This window comes from Centrocercus urophasianus, unplaced genomic scaffold (genome assembly GCF_019232065.1).
Source record: "Centrocercus urophasianus isolate 14NV4802_14NV808 unplaced genomic scaffold, USGS_Curo_1.0 seq_11, whole genome shotgun sequence".
Classification (NCBI taxonomy): Eukaryota; Metazoa; Chordata; class Aves; order Galliformes; family Phasianidae; genus Centrocercus; species Centrocercus urophasianus.
In genome coordinates, this window is record NW_024884253.1 from 77293645 (window position 1) to 77316968 (window position 23324).

At 39.2% G+C, this 23324-nt stretch overlaps 1 protein-coding gene across 2 annotated transcripts in view; it reads left to right on the plus strand.

The window, feature by feature from the left end:
* Positions 1 to 16542, plus strand: part of RELCH (RAB11 binding and LisH domain, coiled-coil and HEAT repeat containing) — a 71423-nt gene extending 54881 nt beyond the window's left edge. For both annotated transcript variants that reach the window (XM_042809118.1, XM_042809119.1), the window contains 9 exons: positions 51 to 157; positions 744 to 843; positions 4684 to 4766; positions 5700 to 5763; positions 7407 to 7545; positions 8512 to 8628; positions 9080 to 9168; positions 10215 to 10285; positions 14745 to 16542. In XM_042809118.1, coding sequence (XP_042665052.1) covers positions 51 to 157; positions 744 to 843; positions 4684 to 4766; positions 5700 to 5763; positions 7407 to 7545; positions 8512 to 8628; positions 9080 to 9168; positions 10215 to 10285; positions 14745 to 14865 — 891 coding nt within the window. In that variant the 3' untranslated portion in view covers positions 14866 to 16542. The remainder of the gene's footprint in view (positions 1 to 50; positions 158 to 743; positions 844 to 4683; positions 4767 to 5699; positions 5764 to 7406; positions 7546 to 8511; positions 8629 to 9079; positions 9169 to 10214; positions 10286 to 14744) is intronic.
* The last annotated feature ends 6782 nt before the right edge of the window (positions 16543 to 23324 follow it).

Here is a 23324-nt window from a genome sequence, read left to right on the forward strand (position 1 = left end):
GTTGTCAAACCATTACAATTGTACTACGTTTGAAATTGTATTTCTTTTAGGAAGAGGACCGCAAGCTGTTAGTTGGATTCTTGGAAGATGTCATGACCATGCTATCGCTGTCCCACGCTCCTCTTGATAGCCTGAAAGCTTCCTTTGTGGAACTGGGGTAAAGAACCTTTGAGCTGACTAAATCTGAATACATCAGAAGCTTTTATTAAAACATGGTAATGTGGCTGTAATTTTGTTAACTGTGCTGCCTCAGGGGAAAAATGAGTAGGCTTATGTTTTTCCTCAGTGATAATCTCCCAAATGAATAACACAGTGTTTAAAAACCAAAACTTTCAAGCGTAAAAAAAGAAAACCAAGAAAAACTCACACATGGGAGTAAAAATAAATACCAAAAAAAAAAATCCTCACTAAGGAGAAAAGTAGAAATTGATTTACTATCTCCCATATTCTTACTGTATGTTCTCATATGTATTTTCGTTCAATTCGCTATTGCAATATATTGAAATCTATATTCTGAAGAACTTCTAAAATCAACTTCAAAATGCAGCCTATTTTCTAGACAGCAGCATGTTCCATGCCCTTTGGAATGGAGTAAATGTTGTGTCTTTCATAAGGGATAAAAATTGGAGTTTTAGATTTGCTGAGACAGCTTTTTGTAAGAAAAAGATCCACAGAGGTGTGGAGGAATTTATTTATTTATTTATTTATTTTTCTTTTTTGATTGCTTAAATGTTTTCTTTCAGTGCAAACCCAGCTTATCATGAGTTGCTGTTAACTGTCTTATGGTATGGAGTTGTCCATACTTCAGCTCTTGTTCGATGCACAGCAGCTAGAATGTTTGAGGTAAGTGATACCTAAACTTTTTTTGAATGCTTTTCTGAAACTGCAGTGTTTTTAAACACTGATTCAGATGAAGTTCTTAAACACTGATTTCAGATGACATATTCTTAAAAATTATGCATGAATTAAATAAGTTGTGCACTGTGTGATGGAGCAGTTGTACAGTTGTTTACCTGTTGTGTTCTCTAGCACATCTCACTATGTAATTTGTCATTAGCCACTTGCATGATGTTTCTATAGTGACTGTGTGTTCTTTGATCAACTACTGATTTCACTGTTGCATTCTGACTATTGCATGCTGAAAAACATTTTCAGATGAAAATGAATTTCCCAGCAAAGTAGTGTTCAAACCAGAACAAAATAACATCATCAAACGTTTTTGCTTAGGTCCGTAGGTAAACGTAAGCAAGTGTCTCTGTGCATTTTAACATTTGCTATCATTAGTTAAAAGTTACCAGTTTTCAGTACCTTTTTCAGTGTACAAATAGTGCACCTGTAACTGCAGCAAGTTTCCACTGTCACCAAATGGAGTGGTAAAAATGTACATTTTTACCAAAAATAAATAATTGGTGAAATATAGGATTTCTTAATATGCCACAGTGTGACAACTTCGTCTTTTTATTTGGAACAAATTTATAGATGATAAGAGAGGCTGTTAAATTTAACTAGTAAGTTATTTATTTCCATACCGTGCTCCTGTTCAAGTGTTAAAGATAAAATGCATACCAAAAGACTGGGGCATACACCACTTGCTGAACAAGAGTATCTTTTTTTTTTTTCCATATTTTTGAGAGTAATTTTTTTTATAATCAAATTCCATTTTCTTTTATTTTCTTTACAGTTTTGTTAAGCTTGACTCACTGGTTAGCTTTGCTGTTGACCTCTAGGTGAATCTGCCATGTCGTATCCATTTCTGAAAGCAAATCTCAAGTCTGCCTTGAGGACAGAAGTGCTTAATGCTACCATTACTTTTCTCTACTGCAACTCTGCTAGTCATTGCAGACAAAGCACTAAACAGTGACTTAACAACATACTGTGTGACTTCCCTTGAAAGTATCCAACTCTGTCTTGGTTTTTTTCTCTTGTGAAAAGGAGATGGCAATTTTGGTCACCCATAAAACATTTCTTAGTTTGTTTACAATACAAGCACATGGCTTATATTTCATATTTGTAAAAATGTTGCTTCCTTTTTTGTGTAATCATTAACCCAATACACAAAAAACTTCAGTTAATATAAGCTGTTGTCTTGGTTGTGGTTTGTTTTCCACTGCAAATTGATAATTTTTGGGTAGTTCTGCATGCTACTTGTTTGCTTTCTAATGTATTTCAGTTTTTACTAGTGCATAGGCAACCTCACTGAAGACATTTTTCTCACTGGAAAACTGGTTTACTATGTTGCCACTTCATAGCTGCAGTCTGTGCATTTATACACGACAGTATGTGAATTTTGGAAGTCAATTATAGGAAGAGATGGTAGCAGTTCATTTTATTTTGGAGGATTCCTTCACGTGAGGAATTTTTGATGTCTCAGAGATCACTCGCTGGCAAAACACAGCAATTCTCTCAGAAGATAGACAGTAGTGATTGGATAACATAGGAGAGTGTGTCTTGAGCTGGACAGCTGTACTTGTACTGCAAAGTTTTAGACCAGTACAGTGATCTGCAGCAGCTCAGGGACTGCTGTGATTTAGGCCTGCCAAATCATGTTATAAAACCTTTACCAGTCTGTTCTGGAGTAAAAGAACAGGAGTTATTTATAGCCAATGTATTTTTGTTTGCCCCTGGGGACAGGAAGCTCTGTGCTATAGTTTTTAAGGTGTGGTATATATGAAGTAATGAACGTGCATTCCTTGTTAAGAATCAAAAGAGGATAAAACTTTGTGTTGTCTGTCTCACTGTAGCCTTAAATGCAATGTGGCTTTGCCCATCCAGCTGTTTCCTTTGTGCCTGTGCATTAATGTTTTCTGTCAGTAGTTTCCCATTTGAATGTTGATGCAAACAGATTTGACTGCTGCTGGTTTGAACAATGAAGCGTGTAGCTGAGTTACAAGCATTGTTGGTCTGTTCAAGGTTAGGAACTCTTTTCTTCAGAATGACTCTTAAATGATTATACATGCTTTTACTTTCTTTAAGACAGAATGATGCTATTTACCATGCTTTAACATGATTAGCAGCCCATATAGTTGTGGAGCTGAGATCACTCTAAGTTGTTTGCTAATTACACAAATTCTAAGAATTCCAGCCTCCAGACTTTTCTCAAAACAAAGATTGGTAAAGAAAACTCATATCCCTGTTTGTCCCCAGTTAAAAACAATAAACATTGTCTAGTTTAGTCAGTGGGAAAACTGTATGGGAGTAAATTTGTTATGGCTGAACAGAGTGCTACGACCTTAGCATCAATCTGAACGTGAATACATCAGCCTTATGTTGATGCATCCAACCAGTGCATCAACCTTAAGGTGAATAGGTCAACACTTTATAAGTTGCTGTTACTGTAAATAATTATGGAATGCATTAATATTAAAATGTAGTAGAGTAGCTGACATTGCTAGTACTCTGTGAGTGATGAGCGTAGGAAGTTGCAGCTTTCTACTTCTGAGATTTTGCAGCAGTAATGCTTGCACAGCTTAACATTTCTCACCCCTGTGCTTCCTTGTCCAGTCATTACCTGTGAGACCATGATACAGTCACAGCATCTGGGTACATAGGCACACACACATGCACACTCAAATATTGCTTAGTAGATATCACTGTTTTATATAGAAAGTCATCTGGAAAGTCAGACTCCTTGCAGTCTTTCGTAACGTTCATGTTTTAAATTCAGTCAGTAAAATTGGAATGCTCAAACAAATAGCATAATGTAAAACTCTAGTTAGAATGTAACTAGTGCTTGGTTTTAGCACTGCATGATACAGTAAGAGCTGCTGCTTTCCCTATGCTTTTCATTTTAACTAAAGCAGATTTTAAAAAAGACAATAAAAAGCAACAACCCGCACCTGTTTCGCTGAAGTGGGAAGTTTAGAACTTGCCATTTTCTAAAAATTAAGTTTATATTATTGTGTAGAAAGGGTATCTGTTTCACATGTAGTTATACATACATAAAGACATGAGCAGTGCAGTTCTAAACGTAATCAGTTTCCATGTATCTGTGGGTAATGACAAATTTCAATGTGACCTCAGTTTCTAATACAATGGATAAGTCAAGTGTTGTCCATTTTCTACCTGTGTAGACCAGCAACTGTAACTTGAGTTGTTACAATATAGACTGCTTGGATAGCCATTAAATCTAAAATAGTTCACAGTGACTTTGAGGAAAGCTTAGTGGCCTCTGGGGAGGTACTTTTTGTCATTTTGTGATGTCTGAAAGGTGTCACTCAGTGCTGGAAAAACACATGTATTTGGCCTGACTAAAGAAATCTACCTTTGCACGTGACAGTCTTCATGTACAATAACATATGCCATTGCACTGAGGTATAGCATCATTTAGACCAGACTGTCAAACTCTAATTGGCATCATTTTAGTATTTTAACAGGTTTGAATTATACCACCTAATTACTTGCTAATCTTTCTATATTTTGATTTACAAAATAGCTGAAAGCAGAGCAAACAACACTGTGTCATTAAATTTGTCAGGTTTGTGCTGATGGCCAGACCGCTTCAGCTTTCTTCATGCCTTTGCATATATGAAGCACTAGTGTAGCAGTATTTGCTTAGCTTCTAATTTTGGTTTGCTTTTTGTGTTTTTTCTTTCTCTCTCTTGGTTGTGCCGTTCTTCTTCCCATGATACTGTGCTCGCTCTTTCCGTGCATCACCTGTGATACCCCCCTGCTCCGACCATTCAGCTGTTGGTGAAGGGGGTACATGAAACTCTGGTAGCTCAGAGAGTTGTTCCTGCTCTCATTACTCTCTCCAGTGACCCTGAAATGTAAGTTTTCTGACTGTCTTATACACCTAGCATCCCTCTTAATACTTAGGAAGAAATAACCATCAGCTCTTTGTTATCCTAGCTGCAAAAAAAAGTCACCTTTGTTTAAAAGGTAACTTTAAAGACACTTGTCTGTAATAACAAAAGGTTATTGCAATACCTGGAACTAAAGAGGATAAAATTGCTGAATAAATGCTAAATGGAAAACTAAATCAGTTATTAAAAAAAGTATTAAGTCATACTTTCAGTTTTGAAATTTGCTTAAATTGTTTCTAGCAGGAAGCTGCACATCAACGTGTTCTGTAACTCTGCCAGTTATATTTAAAATTAAATAAGGCAGTATCAAAATGTGAAATAGTCTTGGGAGTACTTCATTTCTGGTAGACAGCCTTAGTATTTCAATTCCTGGATGTGTTTGTGCTATAATATTCTGATGTGATATTTCTTTCAAGTTAAGGAGGGATGCTTTGCTAATCTCACTAACAGGTTATTACCAGTAAAAGCTAGAGCATGATGTGTCTTAATCATTTTAATGTGTCGTGAGGTGACTAAACCAAGATAAATCCCAAGAGTCTGCCTGCCCATCCTCAGCCACAGCTAATCCAGTTCTCCTTCCAGTTTACCAAACCATTTTTTATTGCATGTTGACTGGTTTACAGCTGACTCTTCGAGGCATGAGTGAAGCATTAGTTGACAAGCGGGTTGCACCGGCCCTTGTTACCTTGTCCAGTGATCCTGAATTGTGAGTTTCAGATTGAGACCTTGAGTTAATCCTGTCTGTCTTTTTCCTGGTCTGCTTTTTTTGTTTTGTTATTATTAGAAACTAATGTAACTTAAAGTACTAATCTTTGAGTTTTGCTCTGTTTTTTTTTTTTTTTTTTAACCCATTTTATTCTTTAATGCTCAATTAAAGATAATGTTTTTCTGTTGTAGTTCAGTGAGGATTGCAACAATTCCTGCTTTTGGGACCATCATGGAAACTGTTACACAAAGAGAGGTAACAGTGCTACTGTCATCCTTTGTTTTGTAGAAGTAGTGGGAGATTTTATGATACGTTAACTTAATTATTAACTTTGGGGGGGGGGGAAAGGAGAAAAAACGTTTGTAAATTATTTTTTTGTTGTTGTTGCATCCTTGTTTAATATGCTTCCTGGTTTTGCAGTGGTTATTTTTGGTTGGTTGGTTTGTATTGTTGTTTTTTTTTCTTTTGTTTTTCACTTGTTTTGTGTTTAAAAAAATCACACAAGCCTTCTTTCTACTAAGAAAGACATTTAGTTGTAAATATCAAGCTAAACATTAAAAAAATAAATAAATAAAAATAGAGGTAGAGGCCTGTGCTAGAAGATGGAAAAACATGAATAAAATATTTTTTAAAACTTTTCCTTGGACAGTCAGTTAAGATAAGTCAGTTAATCCAAATCCATTATTTCTAAATTAAATGGGTAGTTTCATGTGCTAATCAAGAAGTCGTGGTGATAATTATTTGCCTCCACACAAATATATGATACCATTTTTAGATTGCATGGGATATCGTGCTTGGCTTCCAATTACTTTAGGAGGGCACAGATCACTTGAAGTTCCTGTCATATCTGCTGGTCCTCTGCAGCCATCTCCAATAGCTCATGACATCCAAGATGATGTTGAAGTTACAGAGAAGTAACTGAAATGATCCTTGAGAATAATGCAGATCTGTAATGTCTGCTTGTTTCTTGAATGACGGAACTTTGCTAATAGATCAGAGTTCTGAAAAAGACACTTGAGATTCTGCTCTAAATAGTAGAAGCACTGCGCTTTGCTCTACGTAATAGCTGTACCATCAGATTTCTTTGTAAAGTCCCCACAACGTTCTGCAGAGCTTGCATTCTTCCTGTAATCTCGATGCATTCTAAAAGAATGCGCTTGAGGAAATGTGAGTAATAAGTCTGTGATGACTCACAAGTACTTGGAAGGTGGATAAGTTGCCATTTTGTAGTTTGGATTGCATGCCTATAATCAGTTTGGAAAGAATATGGTTTTGTTACCACACAAAAATTACTGTATTCATTGCACTATTTATAATAAACTGTAGAGTACAGAAGTGACAGCTGCTTTCAAAATGTATTAGAAAATGTTACTTTAACAACTTTGAATGCAAATTAAATGTTGGTCATTCTTGGATATATGTGTATTTTATTTTGTTTCAGTTTTTCTAGCCTCTAGAACCCTTTCTAATTCCCTTGATATTATGATGCTTATCTATCTGTCTTCTGCAGGAAAAAAAAAAGGATATTTTTGAGATGTATTACAAAGAAACTTAAGTGAATTCAGTGCTATTTAAACAGGAAAACTCTGAAGATCTTAATAATGAGGGAAGTTATAGTAGGTAAAAAACGTGATTATCAAAACCAAGCAAACTTCAGGAAGAGACTGGCTATATGGGAGCACATGCATAGTAGTTAAGAATAGAATAGAATAGAACACTGCTAAGTCTTTAAAATAGGGGACAGCAACAAAAGGGGCTGGAAGATCCTGTCAGAAAAGACTGTAAGTTAACAGAAAATCCAGGGCTTATCATCTGACATACGTAAGCTTTATAGACATACTCCAAGCTTAATGATTTCTTAATGATTTCTAACTTCTTCCCTCTTTGTTGTACTTAAGCTTCTGGAAAGGGTAAAAATGCAGCTAGCATCTTTCCTGGAGGACCCTCAATATCAAGACCAACATTCTCTTCATACAGAAATCATAAAAACGTTTGGAAGAGTTGGACCTAATGCTGAGCCCAGATTTAGAGATGAATGTAAGTTGCACTGGTGGAAGAATGTTTTCCTCTTCTTCCTGTCCCAAAGCTATTTGTTGGCTGGTTGTACTGATTTTTGTTGTTACCAGAAAGTTAATGAAAACTCTTTTGTATTCAAGCTTGGTGTGCCCCTATGTCCCTGTTTTTGTTTTTGTTTTTTTTTTTGACCTTGCCAATAAAATTTTCACTTTACCTAACATTGATGTACATACCGAACACAGCATGCAGCAGCTAATCTTTTCACAGCTGAAAGGCAGTGGTCACTTTGCTGCAAAATACACCAGAATTTCCCTTTTTTTTTTTTTCTCAATTATTTGACATGTAAAATGCTTTCTACTCCACTTCTCACTCTTCACCACAGCCTCTCTTGCCTGGTAAATATGAAGTATCCCACACATCTTGAATGCGAACATATCCCAGATTAACAAGATAGGGTTGTGGGTTTTTTTTTTCCCCCATAGCCCTGTAATGTGAAGCAAATTGAAGAACAGTGTTCATTATTAGATTGTCTAAGAGATGCTTGTAAACAAAATGTGAGGACCTATCATACTCACAGGATGTAGGCAGCTAGTTTTGCAGGCTAAACCCATTAGTAGAAACATACTTCAGACAATTTTAGCAGCAGGGGAATAATAATATTACAGCATGTTTTCTGTAATGGTTGCTACTCTGAGTAGCAACCATTGTGTTGTAAAAGATCAAGATCTTTTACATTGTGTTGTAAAAGATCAACCAAGATGTGTGATCTTTTTATTCTAGATAGTCTTATTACAGTTTTGTTTCAAGCTTGCATTAGTCAATTACATTTGCATGAGCAGTCCTATCAAAAGCCATTATTTGCAGCTTTTATCCCACATTGATGAGTGATGTTTTGGATGCCTGCAATTATCACTTAACAACTTCTTAATGCTAATCACATCTATGGAAAGCAGTTTCAAATGCTTCCTCTAATATTTACTTTTACAGTTGTTATTCCACACTTGCACAAATTAGCCTTGGTCAACAACCAGCAGTCCGTGGATTCTAAGAGACTGGATATTGCTACTCACCTATTTGAAGCCTACAGTGCTCTTTCCTGTTGTTGTATCCTTTCTTAAGGTGAAGTTTAGTTGATTCTGTTGTAGGGGGAGAAGATGAACATTTTGGAAATCGCTACTTTTGGCTTTGAATGTGTGATCTAAAGTATGATCTGCTCAGTGTAAAGATGAGATTTTCACAGAAGGTAGAACTTGTAAGTACTTTAAAAAAAAATCCCTTGATCTTAGGCAGTAATTTAAACTGTACTTCTCTGTGAATATGTGTGTGTATATATATATGTATCAAAAAATTGTATCATATAAAATATATGAAGTTAAATGTGCTTCAGACATCTTTTTTGTTTGTTGTGAAGAATCAAATGCAGTCTTCTTGGGTATTGCTGCTGTAGCTTGTCTCTGTGTTCAGTAGAGCAAAATTGTATAGTATCAGAAGAGAGAGAAGACATACAGAATTTCAAGAGGCCGTCTTTATAATTCCTTAACAACTTGTTTTTTAGTTATTTCAGAGGATTTAATGGTCAATCACTTTTTACCAGGACTTAAGTGTTTACGGATTGACATGGAACATCTCTCACCAGAGCATGAGGTGAGCAGCAGTGTTTACTGAGCATGAGATGGAAATGGCAATAAAAGTTGAAATGTCATGGTATTTAAAACTAGAAGTTAAGAAGAGCTACTCATAAATAGTACCACAACGTATAGCATTAAGGGGTCTGGAACAAAGGATAAGTCCCATGATGTAAAATCTTTTAGAATATATTTTTAGGTTGAGTAACTCTGCAGAGAAATATTGAAATGTCAGAAATGCAAGTAGAATCGCAGATGTTTTCAGGCTGAAGAAAAATGAAATGTTTTTACTCCAATTCCAGTGAATTAGAAAGCTCACTACAGCTTTACTGCAGAAAAGGAAAATGTAGGCCTTAATCAGCTCCTGGCTGTGGCATGATGCTTGTAGGAACTGTGACAGAGACCTGTGAGACCCAGTTATTTCAAGTCTGTCTTTCAAGCAGGAAAGTTTAGTCTAAAATATTCTGCAAAAACCTTTTAATACTGGATTTGCTAAAGTAAAATTAAAAAAAAAAAATCTAGATTCATACAAACCCTGTAAGATGTCAGTGAAGTGATATGTCATGTTTGCTTTAGCACTTCTTTTCCATAAAAATGTTGCCTCTACACACTATCATTTTTTCCTTTTCTTCCTTTCATTGCTTTTATGCACAGTGCTGGTAATTAGAAGTTATAAAGTGTACTTGAAAATACAGAGAACATGGATGTATATAAAAGCAAATTGCTAATGAATAAACTACTGCTTTTAAAAAAGGGAAGAGATGAAGATGTGTAACAGAAGTATGTGCAGTTTGACTCTATTTAAAAATAAATGAAGGGGGGATGGGAAGGAGTCTTGAACTCTTGTAGCTGGTTCAAAAACCTTTTCTTCCTTAAAGTACTTTGAATGGTTTTGTTGTTTCTAGCCACAAGGCATTATCAATTAGTTGCAACTTAAATGCAATTCACAAGCAAGAGAACCTTCTTAAACTGTTCCGCTGGTGCCAGAATTACTTGGGGAGCAGATTTGGTACCAATTGTTGATGTAAAAGAAAAAACATCCTATGTCTTCCTTATGTGCTTTAGGTTATTTTAAGCTCCATGATAAAAGAGTGTGAACAGAAAGTGGAAAATAAGACCGTCCAAGAACCGCAGGGGTAAGACTTCCACTTCTCTTTTCTTCTGTGCCTCCAGCGTAATGTTCTGTAAAGTGTCTTCCATAATGGTGTCCAGTGCTTGTGACCAGAAATCCCACACTAATGCTCATATTCAGAACTTCTATTCACTCTATGGTTATTTCTGCTTCCAGTATAAAGCACAGGGCAACACAATTCTACCTGTGTCCTAGTAATGAAGTTCCCATTTTCCTACGATACTTCATTTTTAGGTTTTGAACCGTAGAAAACAGCATTTGCATTTCTGTCTTGAATCTGAGTGTAGCAATTGGACAAATCAGTATGGTGGGAAAAGGTGTAATGATGGAAAGATCGGCACAATACAAAGGTGCAATAAGGGAAGGGAAGAAGATTGCTTACCTGTATCAGAAGATTCCAGATTTATAGGGGAAAGCTCCACCAAAGAGGGATCTCCAGAAAGAGAATCCTTCCCTAGTGGCAGTCAGCCCTTTAATGGGGGGGGGGGGGGTCTAAGAGAGGTGCTGCCAGGCTCCACCCCTTCTGGTGACACAGCTGAATTGCCTTCACCTGTGCTCCCAGGGCTGATGGGGGTCCTTTCTCCAGGTGATCAATCAGTGCTTCAGGCCGTGACTCAACAGTTCCATACACTGGGAAAGCAGGAGATGCTTAGCCTAAGTCTAGAGCAATGCATGTAGCATGCACACTGCAACCATCTTTTCATGGGGATTGCCCGCAGGTGGAAGGAATTCTTCTGATGGTGTTAAGAGCTTATCCCAGGCTGCTGTCTTTGCTTGCATGTGACCAATGCACAAGAACAGCTTCTCCAGTGTATAGACCAACTGACCTGTTTGAGTACGCTGTTTAGTGAATTAGCTTTAAAAAAAAAAAAATTAACAATGTGGACAGGAGTTTGAGAAGAAACTGCAGATACTGGAAAAAGGGATAACTTTACTGTGCAAATAAAGGCAATTACTGAAACGTGTTTGTCACACTCGCTTAACTGTCACAAACTGATAGAATATATTCTTCAAAGAGTTCAGACAGCTAGTAAATAGTAGTAGTTTCCAAACTACTGAAGTGGGAAAGACATACAAGAATTGGAACAGAGGAGACGTGGTGCAGAAAAAAGAATAGGTTTCTTAGGCACCCAATAAAGTATCTCAGGCTTAATCAGTGGTCATTAGACAGCTTACTGGTGTGGCTGGCAGTGAACAAGATGTAGTAAGGACTGAATTCTTTGGAACTGTAACATCAGGCCAACCCTCTGGATGTGTACCAGAAATTAACTTTGGACTTTTCAGGTGAAATAATTTTAAGACTAAAAATGCTCAAGTTCTACGACTAACTATAAATCCATAGCATCTGCTCTAATAAGGTAGATGGTCTTTACCTAGTCACAGATGTCCTGTCCGAGAGAAAAGAAATTCAAAACTTTTAAGACCAAAAGAATATACTGTCAGCTTCTTGTTCATGAAGGAAGATAAGTAGACCATCCTAACAGAGCACCCTCCAATTGTTAGGGTATTCAGTGATGAAATACTTACTCAGTATTTAATGCTGTTTTGATTTTTTTCCTCGTATCTTCACCACATACTTAAAGAAAAACCTGTGGTTTTTCTGCCTTTATCCTTTTTGCCTTCAGTTGAAAGGAGCTCTTTGACATCTGTACCTTCTCTGTACTCCCCTATGTAGGCTCTCTCCTAATCCCACCCTTTTCCTACTCCATGCAGATTCTTCAGCAACTGTGTATTTCCTTTTCATTTTCAAGGAATGGTGAATGCTCAGCTCTCTTTCAGCAACATCCTCAAAAAACAACCTAGCAGTAATGATTCTGGCAAGATACAAACCTAATCGTGTCCAGCATTAAACCTATCCTACTTTTTGCAAGTAAGCATTAGATTGATTTAGGTCTTTCCTATGCTCTGCACTCTCCATAGGTAGATACTCAAAAGGTAGTTATGATCAGACAACTATCAGCAGTCAGGCTCTATGCAGATTTGCTACAGGTGCTATGGGTGCTCACCAACCAGGCTGTGCTAGGACATCCCTCCTCCTCAGCAGTGACTTTGACTAGCGGATTGAGGCATGAGAATTGGTTGTGTATATAGGCATTATTACTTGGCAAATATTTCCCTTGCCTGGGTTTTGTGGACTCATTTATTGGACTCATATACAGTTAGACTTACAGAATCACCAAGGTTGGAAAAGACCTTCAGGACCATCCAGTCCAACCATCCACCTATCACCAATAGTACTCACTTGTTGATATTCTTTCTTCGTTTTAACTAAAATAAAAAAGCCACCAGACCTTGACTAGGTAAAGAAAAACACTAGAAGCAGGGTACGTATCTAAATGTATAAGATGAAACTTGTGTATGCCTGATAAATATTTTCCAAAGTAAAGTAATTCATCAAATTGTAAGCACTTTCTTGACAGTCTTTTAGGAGACTCCATTTGAAAATACTAAACATCTCTTTAAGAATGCTTCCCTGAGAAACTAGATTTTTTCTCACAGATTGTGCCAAATGTATTCAATATCAAGCTGGTCTCTTTAAAGAGCTTCATTAGTCGTAACCCAAAGAGTTATGTTATCTGACCTGTGTTAGCAGGAAAACCAAAGGTACCAAACAACATGCCTTGACTGAGCTCTTCTGAATTCTCAAGTGGCACATGTCAGTTGACCAGGATTTTTTTCCTTCATTTTTTTGTTTATAATAAAAAGCCTATTGGCAAGGGGGATTGTTATTGAGTCTAATGTGTGCTGTCATTTCTCTCAAATTGTTTTAACCTATTTAGTTCAGAGAGTTGTTCTTTACGTGGATACAGTTTGAATGGTAAATTCCTGTTTCGTGTGGAGTTTGAACTACCTGCCTTTAGTTTATATTAATGTAGTTGTGTTAACACAAGAGGTCTCTGCTACTTAGAATCTGATCTATGAAAATATGTTGAAACCACAGTACTATGAAGCCATTACAGATACAGATAAATGCAAACATGATACAACTTCCAGCTTATTTTCTTTTAGAGTGCAGTTGCTGAAGACTGTAAGATTTGGAAAAGATTAGTCTTCCAAGTTGCTTCCTTCTTTCCTGGCCTTTCCTCTTCAAAGTGAGCCCTATGGTTGCAGTTTTTTACTGCACAAAATTAACGCAATATTTTAGCACTGAAGAAATTTAACTTTTCATACACGTGAATCTCCTTTTAATTGCTAAGCCCTTGCCAATTTCAGTTCCTAGTTTTAGCATTAAATATATATTTGATGAAGACTTAAATGCAACTAGGAGATAACTTACTGAAAAAGCCTTGATGCAAAAGTAAGATACTGGTCGTTATCATATCTTTGCCCTTGGTGTAAGAAAACCTATGTCAAATAAATGGAATGACAAAAGATTGATTTGTTAGAAGATTAAACTTCATCTTTTTAAAAGCTGAATCTTTTCCATAGCAGTTTTTTTTTTTTTTTTTGTTAAACATTTTCTGCTGCAATTAACAGGATACTTAAAGCTTGGGTAAAAACATTTTACAAACTCATTTTTATAAGATGTCTAACATAAATGTTTGTTTGTACCCAGAGCTTCCCCATACAAGAGGCAGAACTCTATGCAATGTATAATCTGTCTCAACACCAGTAAAAAAAAAATAAATCAACATTTTGACATTTTCATTTCTAATTTTTGTAATTGTATAAATGCAAGGATTTTCCTGTAGAAGTACTTGCTTTAGACAAGGTATGTCAATACCCTCTCTGGTTATTTTTAAAGACATGAGATTCAAATGATTTGGTTTCATATTGATTTTGTTACTACATTGAAATATGCAGTTTCTGTAGTAGCAGAAGTACTTTTTGGGCATACTGACTTTTAAGTAATTCACTGCTGTAGCTCATCTGAATATTCAGTTTATGATCGTGGCATAATGTTGGAAAACATGAACCAGAATTCCAGTTCTTAAGTGTATCAGTGTGAGGACAGTAGCTGATATCGCCCCAAACTGTGTTTCAGAAGTCATTTGTACAGTACCTGGTTTTCCTTAGGTTTATTCAAGTGCACGAGACAACATGGTTTGCTTAAAGCTGCAGGTTTGACATCAGTTGTGAGACTTACTTTTTGAAGTGAGCTGTTCTATTTTCTCAGTGTTGCTAGTGCTTGGAATATGCTTTTGTTCCTAAATAATTTTCCCTTGCCACGCAGAGCTACAAAGGTAGTTAAATGCATGTCTTTTTTTTGTGCATATATATATGTATGAAGTAACATGCACAAAAGTATTGTACAGCTTTCCACTAGGTCTGTTCTGGGGCCACGATCACTCACTTTATGGTGCATATGGCCTTACTGTTGATGGTTTTCCAGTTCTTCTCGGTGGAGTGACCTTTAGTGCTCATGAAACCACTAACATGCTGAGACCATTCAGTTGCTTATTAAAGAGCACAGTGTTCTTTTTGTTTGTAGTCTTGTGTAACTAAACTGTTGACTTTCCTAGCTCGATGTCGATCGCTGCGAGCCTTGTGAGTGAGGATACAAAGACCAAGTTTCTGAACAAAATGGGCCAGCTGACTACATCAGGTGCAATGTTGGCTAACGTGTTCCAGAGGAAGAAGTAAGGTGGGAAAAGGAGCTCCCAACTAACACTAAGATGGACCTCACAGAGACTGGTTCCTGTACTTGAAGTACTTGCCTTTTAATTTCTTCTGTCTTATGTTCTCGTAGTATAATTTTATTCTAACCTCCAAAGATATTTGCACTGCTTTTGAATATCGCTGTGTATCTGTTAATTTTTGGGTTAACTGTGGTTGATATAAAACTGAAATCATAGTCTGTACCAAGTCCCTGTTCTGTGTTCTTGTCTTTCCAGCATATTTTTTTTTATATAGTGGAAGGGTTTTGTTTTTGTTTTTTTTAATTATTATTTTCTGACAGGATATCAGCAAATATCTGTATTATACATGGAGCTATTATGACGGTACTTAAAATAATGTAAATTTGAAGTCATTGTCATGAAGTAATAAAAGTGAAGATTACTTATGTATTTAAATTATGAAAGAGTAATGCAGATTTTTTTATTATGTTTCTAAAAAGAAGAGGAGGAGCCACCAGCATTTGTCTGTGCTTCTAGGGTTGTTTTTGTAAGTATTGTGCATCTTGAATCCAGAGGAATTGCAGTACCTAATGTATAAGGCTGCTTGCACTGCATCAGTCTGCAGGGAATGCTCATGTTTCAGATGCTTTATGCTGACATTGTAAATGCTGTACAAAATCCTTCAGATAAAATTCTCACATCTGTTGTGGTTTTTTGAGGGATGTTTTGTTTTGTTGGAGTTTTTGTTTTATTTTGAAGCACTTTAACAGCCAGTGTACGCATCCAGACACACATACGCTTAAGGCAAGGAAAAATGTGACAATATTAACAAACTATAAGCTACTACAGGGGACCCAATGCAGAACTGCAGGCAGAGTAACCTTATGCAGGAGAAAGAATGCTCTCATCTTGCACTCACTGTGCAGTTCTGTGTCCTGTGAAAGATAAAAATTAGAAGATTTTGTTGTTCACTTTAAATTCCAGTTCAAATTTCATTTCAGAATATTTGAAACTACATTAAGGGAGTTGGACACACACTGTTTCTTTCAAGCGTTACCTAGACTGAAAACATATTTTACAAAAGCATTACAAGGAGCATCCTGTAATCGTGTGTTTTTGTTACCAAGGAAGCATTAAGAACCAAATCTGTTCGTTTTTACGCAGCACTAATTTTTTTTCTTTATGTCAATGTAACCTTCTGAGAGTAAACTCAAGTGCATGCATAAATTGGTAATATGTGGTAAGATGTAGAACATCAGGCATTCTCTGACTCAGTGCCCTTCAGTTGGAAGTATAAACATCTTTAAGGATAGCAAAGCAAAAGGAGTGATGGGAGAAATTACCATCTCCTGAGACAGAATATAGATGGCAGCACTTCACATGCTGCCCTCAGAAGTAATAGAGATCATCTGAGCCTTCTGCCTGCTTCGTGTTTGTGCCTGCTGGCTCTGCATAGATGGTTGCCTGCCATGTTTGTGTTGTGACAGGGCCTGCTGCACACTTGCACACTGTCAGTCCCTTTACACTGCACTGAAACATTTTTCTCAAGATTGCAGACAGTTCCATGCCTTCTTGTTGCTTGTTACCATGAAAGTAAGCTTTTAGCAGACTGACTGTCAAATGGAGACATTCCTGAGGAATGGGAAGTGGTGATGTTTCCTCTCTATTGTTCTGTTGTCAATAAAAAGTTTTGTATACCTGCTTTGTCTTGTGACTTCCAGTCTTCTCCATAAAGAGAATTGCATCAAAACAGCCATTATATATACAAACATATATGCATATATATGTCCAATACACAGAATTAGCCTTGTTTTTCTGTCATTATCTGTGCCAATAGTTGCAGTGCCACAGGTGGTAGCGCTGTAGTCCTGAGACCAAAATGAGTTCTTTTGGCAAAGCTCTATATGGGAGGGCAGCTACATCCAGCCTGTCTGTGAGTATGATTCCTACCCACACTGAGCTTCCACCAGTGTTTGGAAACCTGCTGATCTGAGCAAGCCAAAAAGCTGCGACAGCCATTTAACTGTGGTGACTGCGGTGTGAGAGTCTTTATTTCGTGGATGCAGATGTAGCATCTTTGTTCAGCCTCTTGCAAAGTTTAGCTTTTGGTACTCAGTGTTTTACTCTCTACCAAAGTCCCAGCAAGACCAGCTCCACTATAATAACCTGAGCTGAAAAAAATTGCTGTGTACTCAACAAACTTTCTGTGAGTAGTCTTCAGGAGTTTCAGCTCCTGAATTTCATGTCTCTTTTTAGTATATGTTGGTTGCAGGAGGTTTAGTTTTTAAAGTGCTTGTTAGTTTACCAGAGGCTGACAAATTTCCAGGAAGATGGCAGGAACTATCTATGTTTCTTCTTGGCTTGATTTTTGTTTTCTCCAAGCTATGGCACTGTAGCATTTAGGAATAGGAAAGAAAAGAATGAAGAAGTCTTTTTTTAAAATTACGTTATTTCTTTAAAATTAACTTCTGTCCTTCCTGTTTCTGTAAAAAAATAAAAACATGTAAGTGAACCTTTTGGGTGAAAATGCTCTATTGAAAGAAGAGAGGTGGATAGCCAGCATGGAATGCAATTCATCCTCAAAGGGTTATCTTCAATTGCTTATGACTTTGTCAAAAGAAAACAAAAGCATTTTGTCTTGTACGGAATCCTTGGCTTTATTAGCTCTGCATGAACTGCAGCGTGTTGGTTTTAAATAGGGGATATGTTGGAGGTCTCGTGCTGCCCTTAGTGAAATCTCAGAACCTAAGTGCTTTTTTGAAGGCTTGACTCTTGTGTTCTCAAGTAAAAATCAGCCAGCAGAGAATATGTGGCTTCCTGGGTGAGAGTTCATGATCTAAATATGTTTTGTACAGATTAAATACAAGCATGACTTATTATATGTCTGTATTTGGTTCTGGAAGAGACCCTTTTCTAAAGCTCTAAGGCAAACTGCTCTTTTCCCATCTTCTAATCAGTGAGAACAAAGGGCGTTCTTTGAGGGGCTGTGCATTCTTTACCATCCCCTTCCCACTCCCCATCGAGAAGAGGAAAAAATCCTGCTATTGCTGTGCAAAAAAGTACTTTTGTTAGGAGAACTGAAAGCAGTATTTGGATGAGTTCATGGCTAGAGAAAATGAGGAACGTGGCATTAATGACTGCAAATTAAAATGTTAAGATTTCATGTATCGTTTTTCTCTCAATATCTCTTGTGAAGAACGGGGGAATTCTGTAATACTGTGGTAATTTGTTGCTACTTGCAGATAAGATTTAAAATGGTGCAGAAAAATGAGGGTGGAATATGTCTGTACTCCCTGTTGTGATAGTGTTAGTAGGGTTGTTCTGTGAGTTTTATATGTAGTTTATACAAACTGAAGTCTTGCATTCAACAAGTAATTTTCTGTATAGAATGCACTAATTACACTGAACAACAAAAAAACTGCCTAACTGAGCAGAAAACTCATTAGTGTGCTGATAGAACAGGCTGATTGGCAAGACGTTGATCCTTGACAGATTAAGTTGGATTGGATGCTGATGCTTATCACAGTATAGTGCCAGGCAAGAGCACTTGAAGGAAACTGGTTTGCTGGTTTAGTGAGTATATTTGGCTAACGCTTCTAGCAATTAGAAACCATGAGACAACAAGAGCTACTGGATTGGTTTAGGCAACAAAATGAGTCAACAAAGGTATAGAGCAGTGCTGCTGTTGAGTTTGTAGGCTAAGGAGATCCTGGATGTTAGCACTGCATGATAATGTAGCATGTGTTAGCTAATCTGAACATGTAATTATGAATGAGTAATCATTTTCCAAGAATGCTGTTTCTAAAGCGCCACACACCTCTAGGTTTGATGCTCTCCCGTGCTACAGGTAAGCTGTAAGAAAACATGGCTCTGCTTACAGAGATCGTAAAAGACACACATGTCACTGGTGAACGGTGCAGCTCTTTGGAGGCATCCACATTCCATATGTGTCATTCTTCTAGTATAGATTTTGTTTGGCTGAAGATGTACTTACCCTTCTTTTTGCTAGAAACTTTCAGCAGAAATCAGTGACTTGGAAATGTGACTGCTGAACCTGCCTGGTTCCTTTCCCAGCACGTACATTGGATGCACTCCTCAGTGTCTCCCTCATCCTTTGCCTTTTGGGCTGGTCTGTACCCTCACCTGTGAGAGTCTTTGAAACATCAGCCTCCACAGGACAGCCTCCAGCATTTCCATTCTAGGAACAGACACTTTTTATTCTGATATTTAAACACTTTGTGCATACACAGAAGTGTGCCTGCTGTGCATTTGAGTATGACCGTTCCAAATATTATTTTGTGACCTTGGAAATCTTTCCTATCTCCCAAAAGCTGAGAAATTTCCATGGCTTCAGGTGCAGCTTCAGAGGTGGAGGCATGATGACATAGGATCCTTCGTGTTGTTCTGCTGGGCCTGTCACACCTTCCCTTTAAGTGTGCTGCATGGGAACTGGGGTGGGGACAGGGAAGAAGCTGTAGCATTTAGTAGGTGACAAGGTTTCATTTCAGCTTGAACCTTTGCTGAGGTATCAATGAGCTCATTAATCCAGGCATTGGTCACCTCAGGTGAAATTTCAAAGTTCATCACAGTTTCAGTGCGCTGACAGATGGCGTGACGGATGGCTCTGTGGAACTGATAGCATGGTGTTTCAGAGCAGTGCTACAGCGCCTGTCCTCACAGCAGGGTGGGCTGGCGAGCGCTCCATGCTGCACACAGCTTGAGGGGGGCCTGAGCAGTGTGAGGAAAGCTCCCCAGCACTCTTGTCCTAAGGATGACTGCATGAGTCGTCTTGGAGATCATCAGGTTGGTCTCAGAAGCTCAAACAAATATTCGAAGTTAAAAATTCACCACAATGTTTGTATTTCCTTCTAGAACTATGTGGGCATTGTTATCACCACAGAGGCTGGTGATAACATATCAGCTTAATCCATGCTTGCCTGTACTTCAAATACTCGGCACCATCGCAGCGGCAAGCTGTGAGCTTTTACTCCTTTGAACGTAGCAAAAGTTTCTGAGAGGCATTCAGCACTGCTGCGTTCTTGTGGGATTGCCAGAAGCGCGTTTGATGTGACCCACATTGCTCCGCCACGACATTTTGAAGCACACACGCTGTGCAGATTGGGCAACCATCCGCTGTCCAAACATGCGCTGCACAGGAAGAAGGCAGTTTCAAGTTGACGGTGTTATTTGTGTTTGGGTTTCTGGAGGGTAAATAATACAGCTTTTTGATGGATTCATTTTAATAGGCAGAATCCAGGACTGAAATTAGACTCTATGCTAAACATGTGCAGGCATGTATTTATTTTTTTTCTCTTTTGCTCTGTTAGCAAGCTCACACCCTGCACCATACGGCAGGGCCTCTCCCTGCACTGGGCGGTGGAACAGCCAGTACACCCCTCCTCCCTGGTTCCCTGCATGGCTTGCTGCTGCCCTGGCAGCTTTGCAGGTGCTCTGGGCTTCTCACCTGTCCCAGCTGAGAAACAGGTTCTCCTATTTACAGAGCTTGTGTGTAGTTGAGAGCTTGGAATCCCAACCAACATTTTCTATGCTGAGTGGAGGAAAAGCCCTGACCTAGATCCAACAGATTTCCCCAATCCTTTGCCAATATGCAAAGCACTTCCACAGCATTTCTCTGTAGGATGAAGAGAGATCCTCTGAAACAAGCACGTAAAATCTTTCAGTTTTGCATCTCTGCCCAGAATTGCTTTGTGTCCACGTGGGACATGGTTACTGGAAATGGTGGGGGTGGGTTGGCAGTTGGACTTGATGATCTCAGTGAACTTTTTATGAAGACCCAAGCTTGCACACAGCCCCTATCCCACCCCCACCCCCCCTGCTGGGGAAGTGGAGCCCAAGTCCTGCCTGTGCCCAAGGCACCGTGCTGCTGGGTCACAGTTGCCCAGATGTGCAGCTGGGGCCTCAGCCAGACCATTTGCTTCCTTACTGCTCTCTGGTTCTCAGCACACGCAAACCAAAGCACAAAAGCCAGTTTGCAGATGTGACACTTGTGAAAAACATCAAAACCAAAGCCCCTGTTCATCCCGTCCATCCTGTGTAGATCTTATGACACAGGACTGCCTGCTGAACTTCCTTGACGTATTTTTCGCCTGAAATTTCCACTTCTCTCACTAGGATGGAGGTAAGAAGAGATCCATCCTGACCACAGCACTGCTAATTTATCAACTGCTGTCACTGTCTGTTCTTCTGAGGGCTTCACAAAGAAAGGGATCCTGACATTGATCAGTTTTTCAATTCTGTTGTAGCTGTAAGGCTGCCCATTGTTTTCCATCTCTTCTGAAGGCAGAGCATCACAAGGGATGGCCCCGGTGAGGCTTGCACCCCATAAGGGTGGAAAGAAACAGGACACACTTAGACACCGTCTGAAGTTCAAAACTTTCAAATTTCAAGCATTTCAATTTTATTCAAAATAGATATTTTGCAAAGATAGCTGAAAAAAAACCACAACTATTCTATAATTGAAAATATGTTTTCTGTGAAAGAAAAGCTGACAGCTTGGGAGTAAATTTTTAGTTTTTACTTGCACTACATAGAACAATATACTCAATAAAGGTAAATGCACCTATAGCACTTTCTATCCATTCCATAGTTTGTATTTCCAAGCATTCACTTTTCAGTTTCTAACTATCTACTGCAGTACATGATTAGGACTATAAAGCACCCAGTAGTGGCTTCTGTGGGTTTTGGCTTAGAAACATTATATTTAACTCAGAGGAAAATGTCTGAATGTTTCAAAAAGAGGCTGTTCTCACATACTGGGGAGAAAAAAAAAGAGAGAAATTCCAGCCTGAACAGCACATACTTCAGGCAAGATTAGAGATCAGAGTGCAGAAATGCTGCAGCTGCTGTGCAGCACAGAGCTCCCTGGAGCAGCTCTGCACAGAGCACTGTGCTCAGCACCTCCCCAGGCCCAGGATAAGGCGTCCAACTGCTTACAGCAGCCAGCTTGATCCTGTAAACCTGTGGTTAGAGAGCAGCTGGCAGATAAACACTGCTCATAGCTTTGGTAGTGCGCTAAACGTGAAAAGGGGAAGAGCCTTAATAAAACTGTTCTGTTTAAAGAGAAGCATTTCCTTGTGTATCTCACATATGAATGCTTGAAAATGTGCTGGCCGGCCCAGGGCTGCAAGCTAACCACAGTGGCGGAGATGGCTCAGGCAGAAGGATCCATCCATGAGAGCAGAACCACCCTCAGCAGCCAGGGACCCGCAGCACTGAGGCCTCCCAAAGCAACCAGCCAAGAAAGCCTTAGGCACAGCCCTCCAGACAGATCTGACACATGGCCTCCCGCCTGTCCCCATGTTTGTTTCTGTTTGGCAGCAGAGCTGTGGCCTGTTTTGCCCCACATCCCGCTGTGGAGAGCCAGACTCGCATTAGGTGAGCAGTGCCCTAGTGGCCACATGGCGCCTGGACCCAGAACAGGCATTGAGGCCTGCTGGGCACACACTGGGCTGAACGCTCACAGAGGACACTAAGGGCGTATGAAGTGTAGATAGGAGCTTTAGGAAGATTAAACAGGTCTGGCTTCACGGCCTCTGGATATCATACACAGGTAGAGAGATCACAGCTTTCTTTTGCTGCGCAGATGGACATTCCGTATCAGCTACAAGAGAGAAATCCCACAGATGCCCCTACTCTGGTGCCTTCCTGCCTCTTCCAAGCAGAGACTATAGCAGTACAAGTAAATAAAAGGTGTTTTAATCTCCTTCATCTTCCGTGTCTGCATTTATTTATTTGCAAACGTAGAGCAAAACAGAATCATAGAATCACAGAAGGGCTCAGGTTGGAAGAGACCCTAAAGCTCACCCAGTCCTAGCCCCGTCTGCTGTGGTCAGGGCTGCCCAGGGCCCCATCCAACCTGGCCTTGAGTGCCTCCAGGGATGGGGCACCACAGCTTCTCTGGGCAGCTGTGCCTCCAAGTGAAGAATTTCCTCCTAAACATCTCTCTCCTTTTAGTTTAAAGACATTTCCTCTCATCCTATCGCTATAAGACCATGTAAAAAGTCAGTCCCTCTGCTGTTTACAAGCTCTCTTCAATTTCTGGAAGGCCACAATGAGGTCTCTCCAGAGCCATCTCTTCTGCAGACTGAACAAGCCCAGCTCCCTCAGTCTGTCGGCACAGGAGAAATGCTCCAGTCCTATGATCATCTTCACGGCCCTCCTCTGGACCCTCTCCAACAGCTCTGCATCCTTCCGGTACTGGAGGCCCCAGGGCTGGACGCAGCGCTCCAGATGGGGCTCACTAGGGCAGAAGAGGAGACGATCAGCTCCCACTCGCTGCTGGCCAGTCCTCTTCCGATGCAGCCCAGGATACTGTCAGCCTTCCGGGCTGCAAGAGCACGCTGCTGGCTTGCATCCAGATTAACTTTTTCTCATTTTCCTGGCCAATGGTTAAATCTAAACACACGTGTGAAAGCATCTCTTTCTCCTTCACTCAGTCAGAAGCACGCTCCTCGCTCTTTTCAC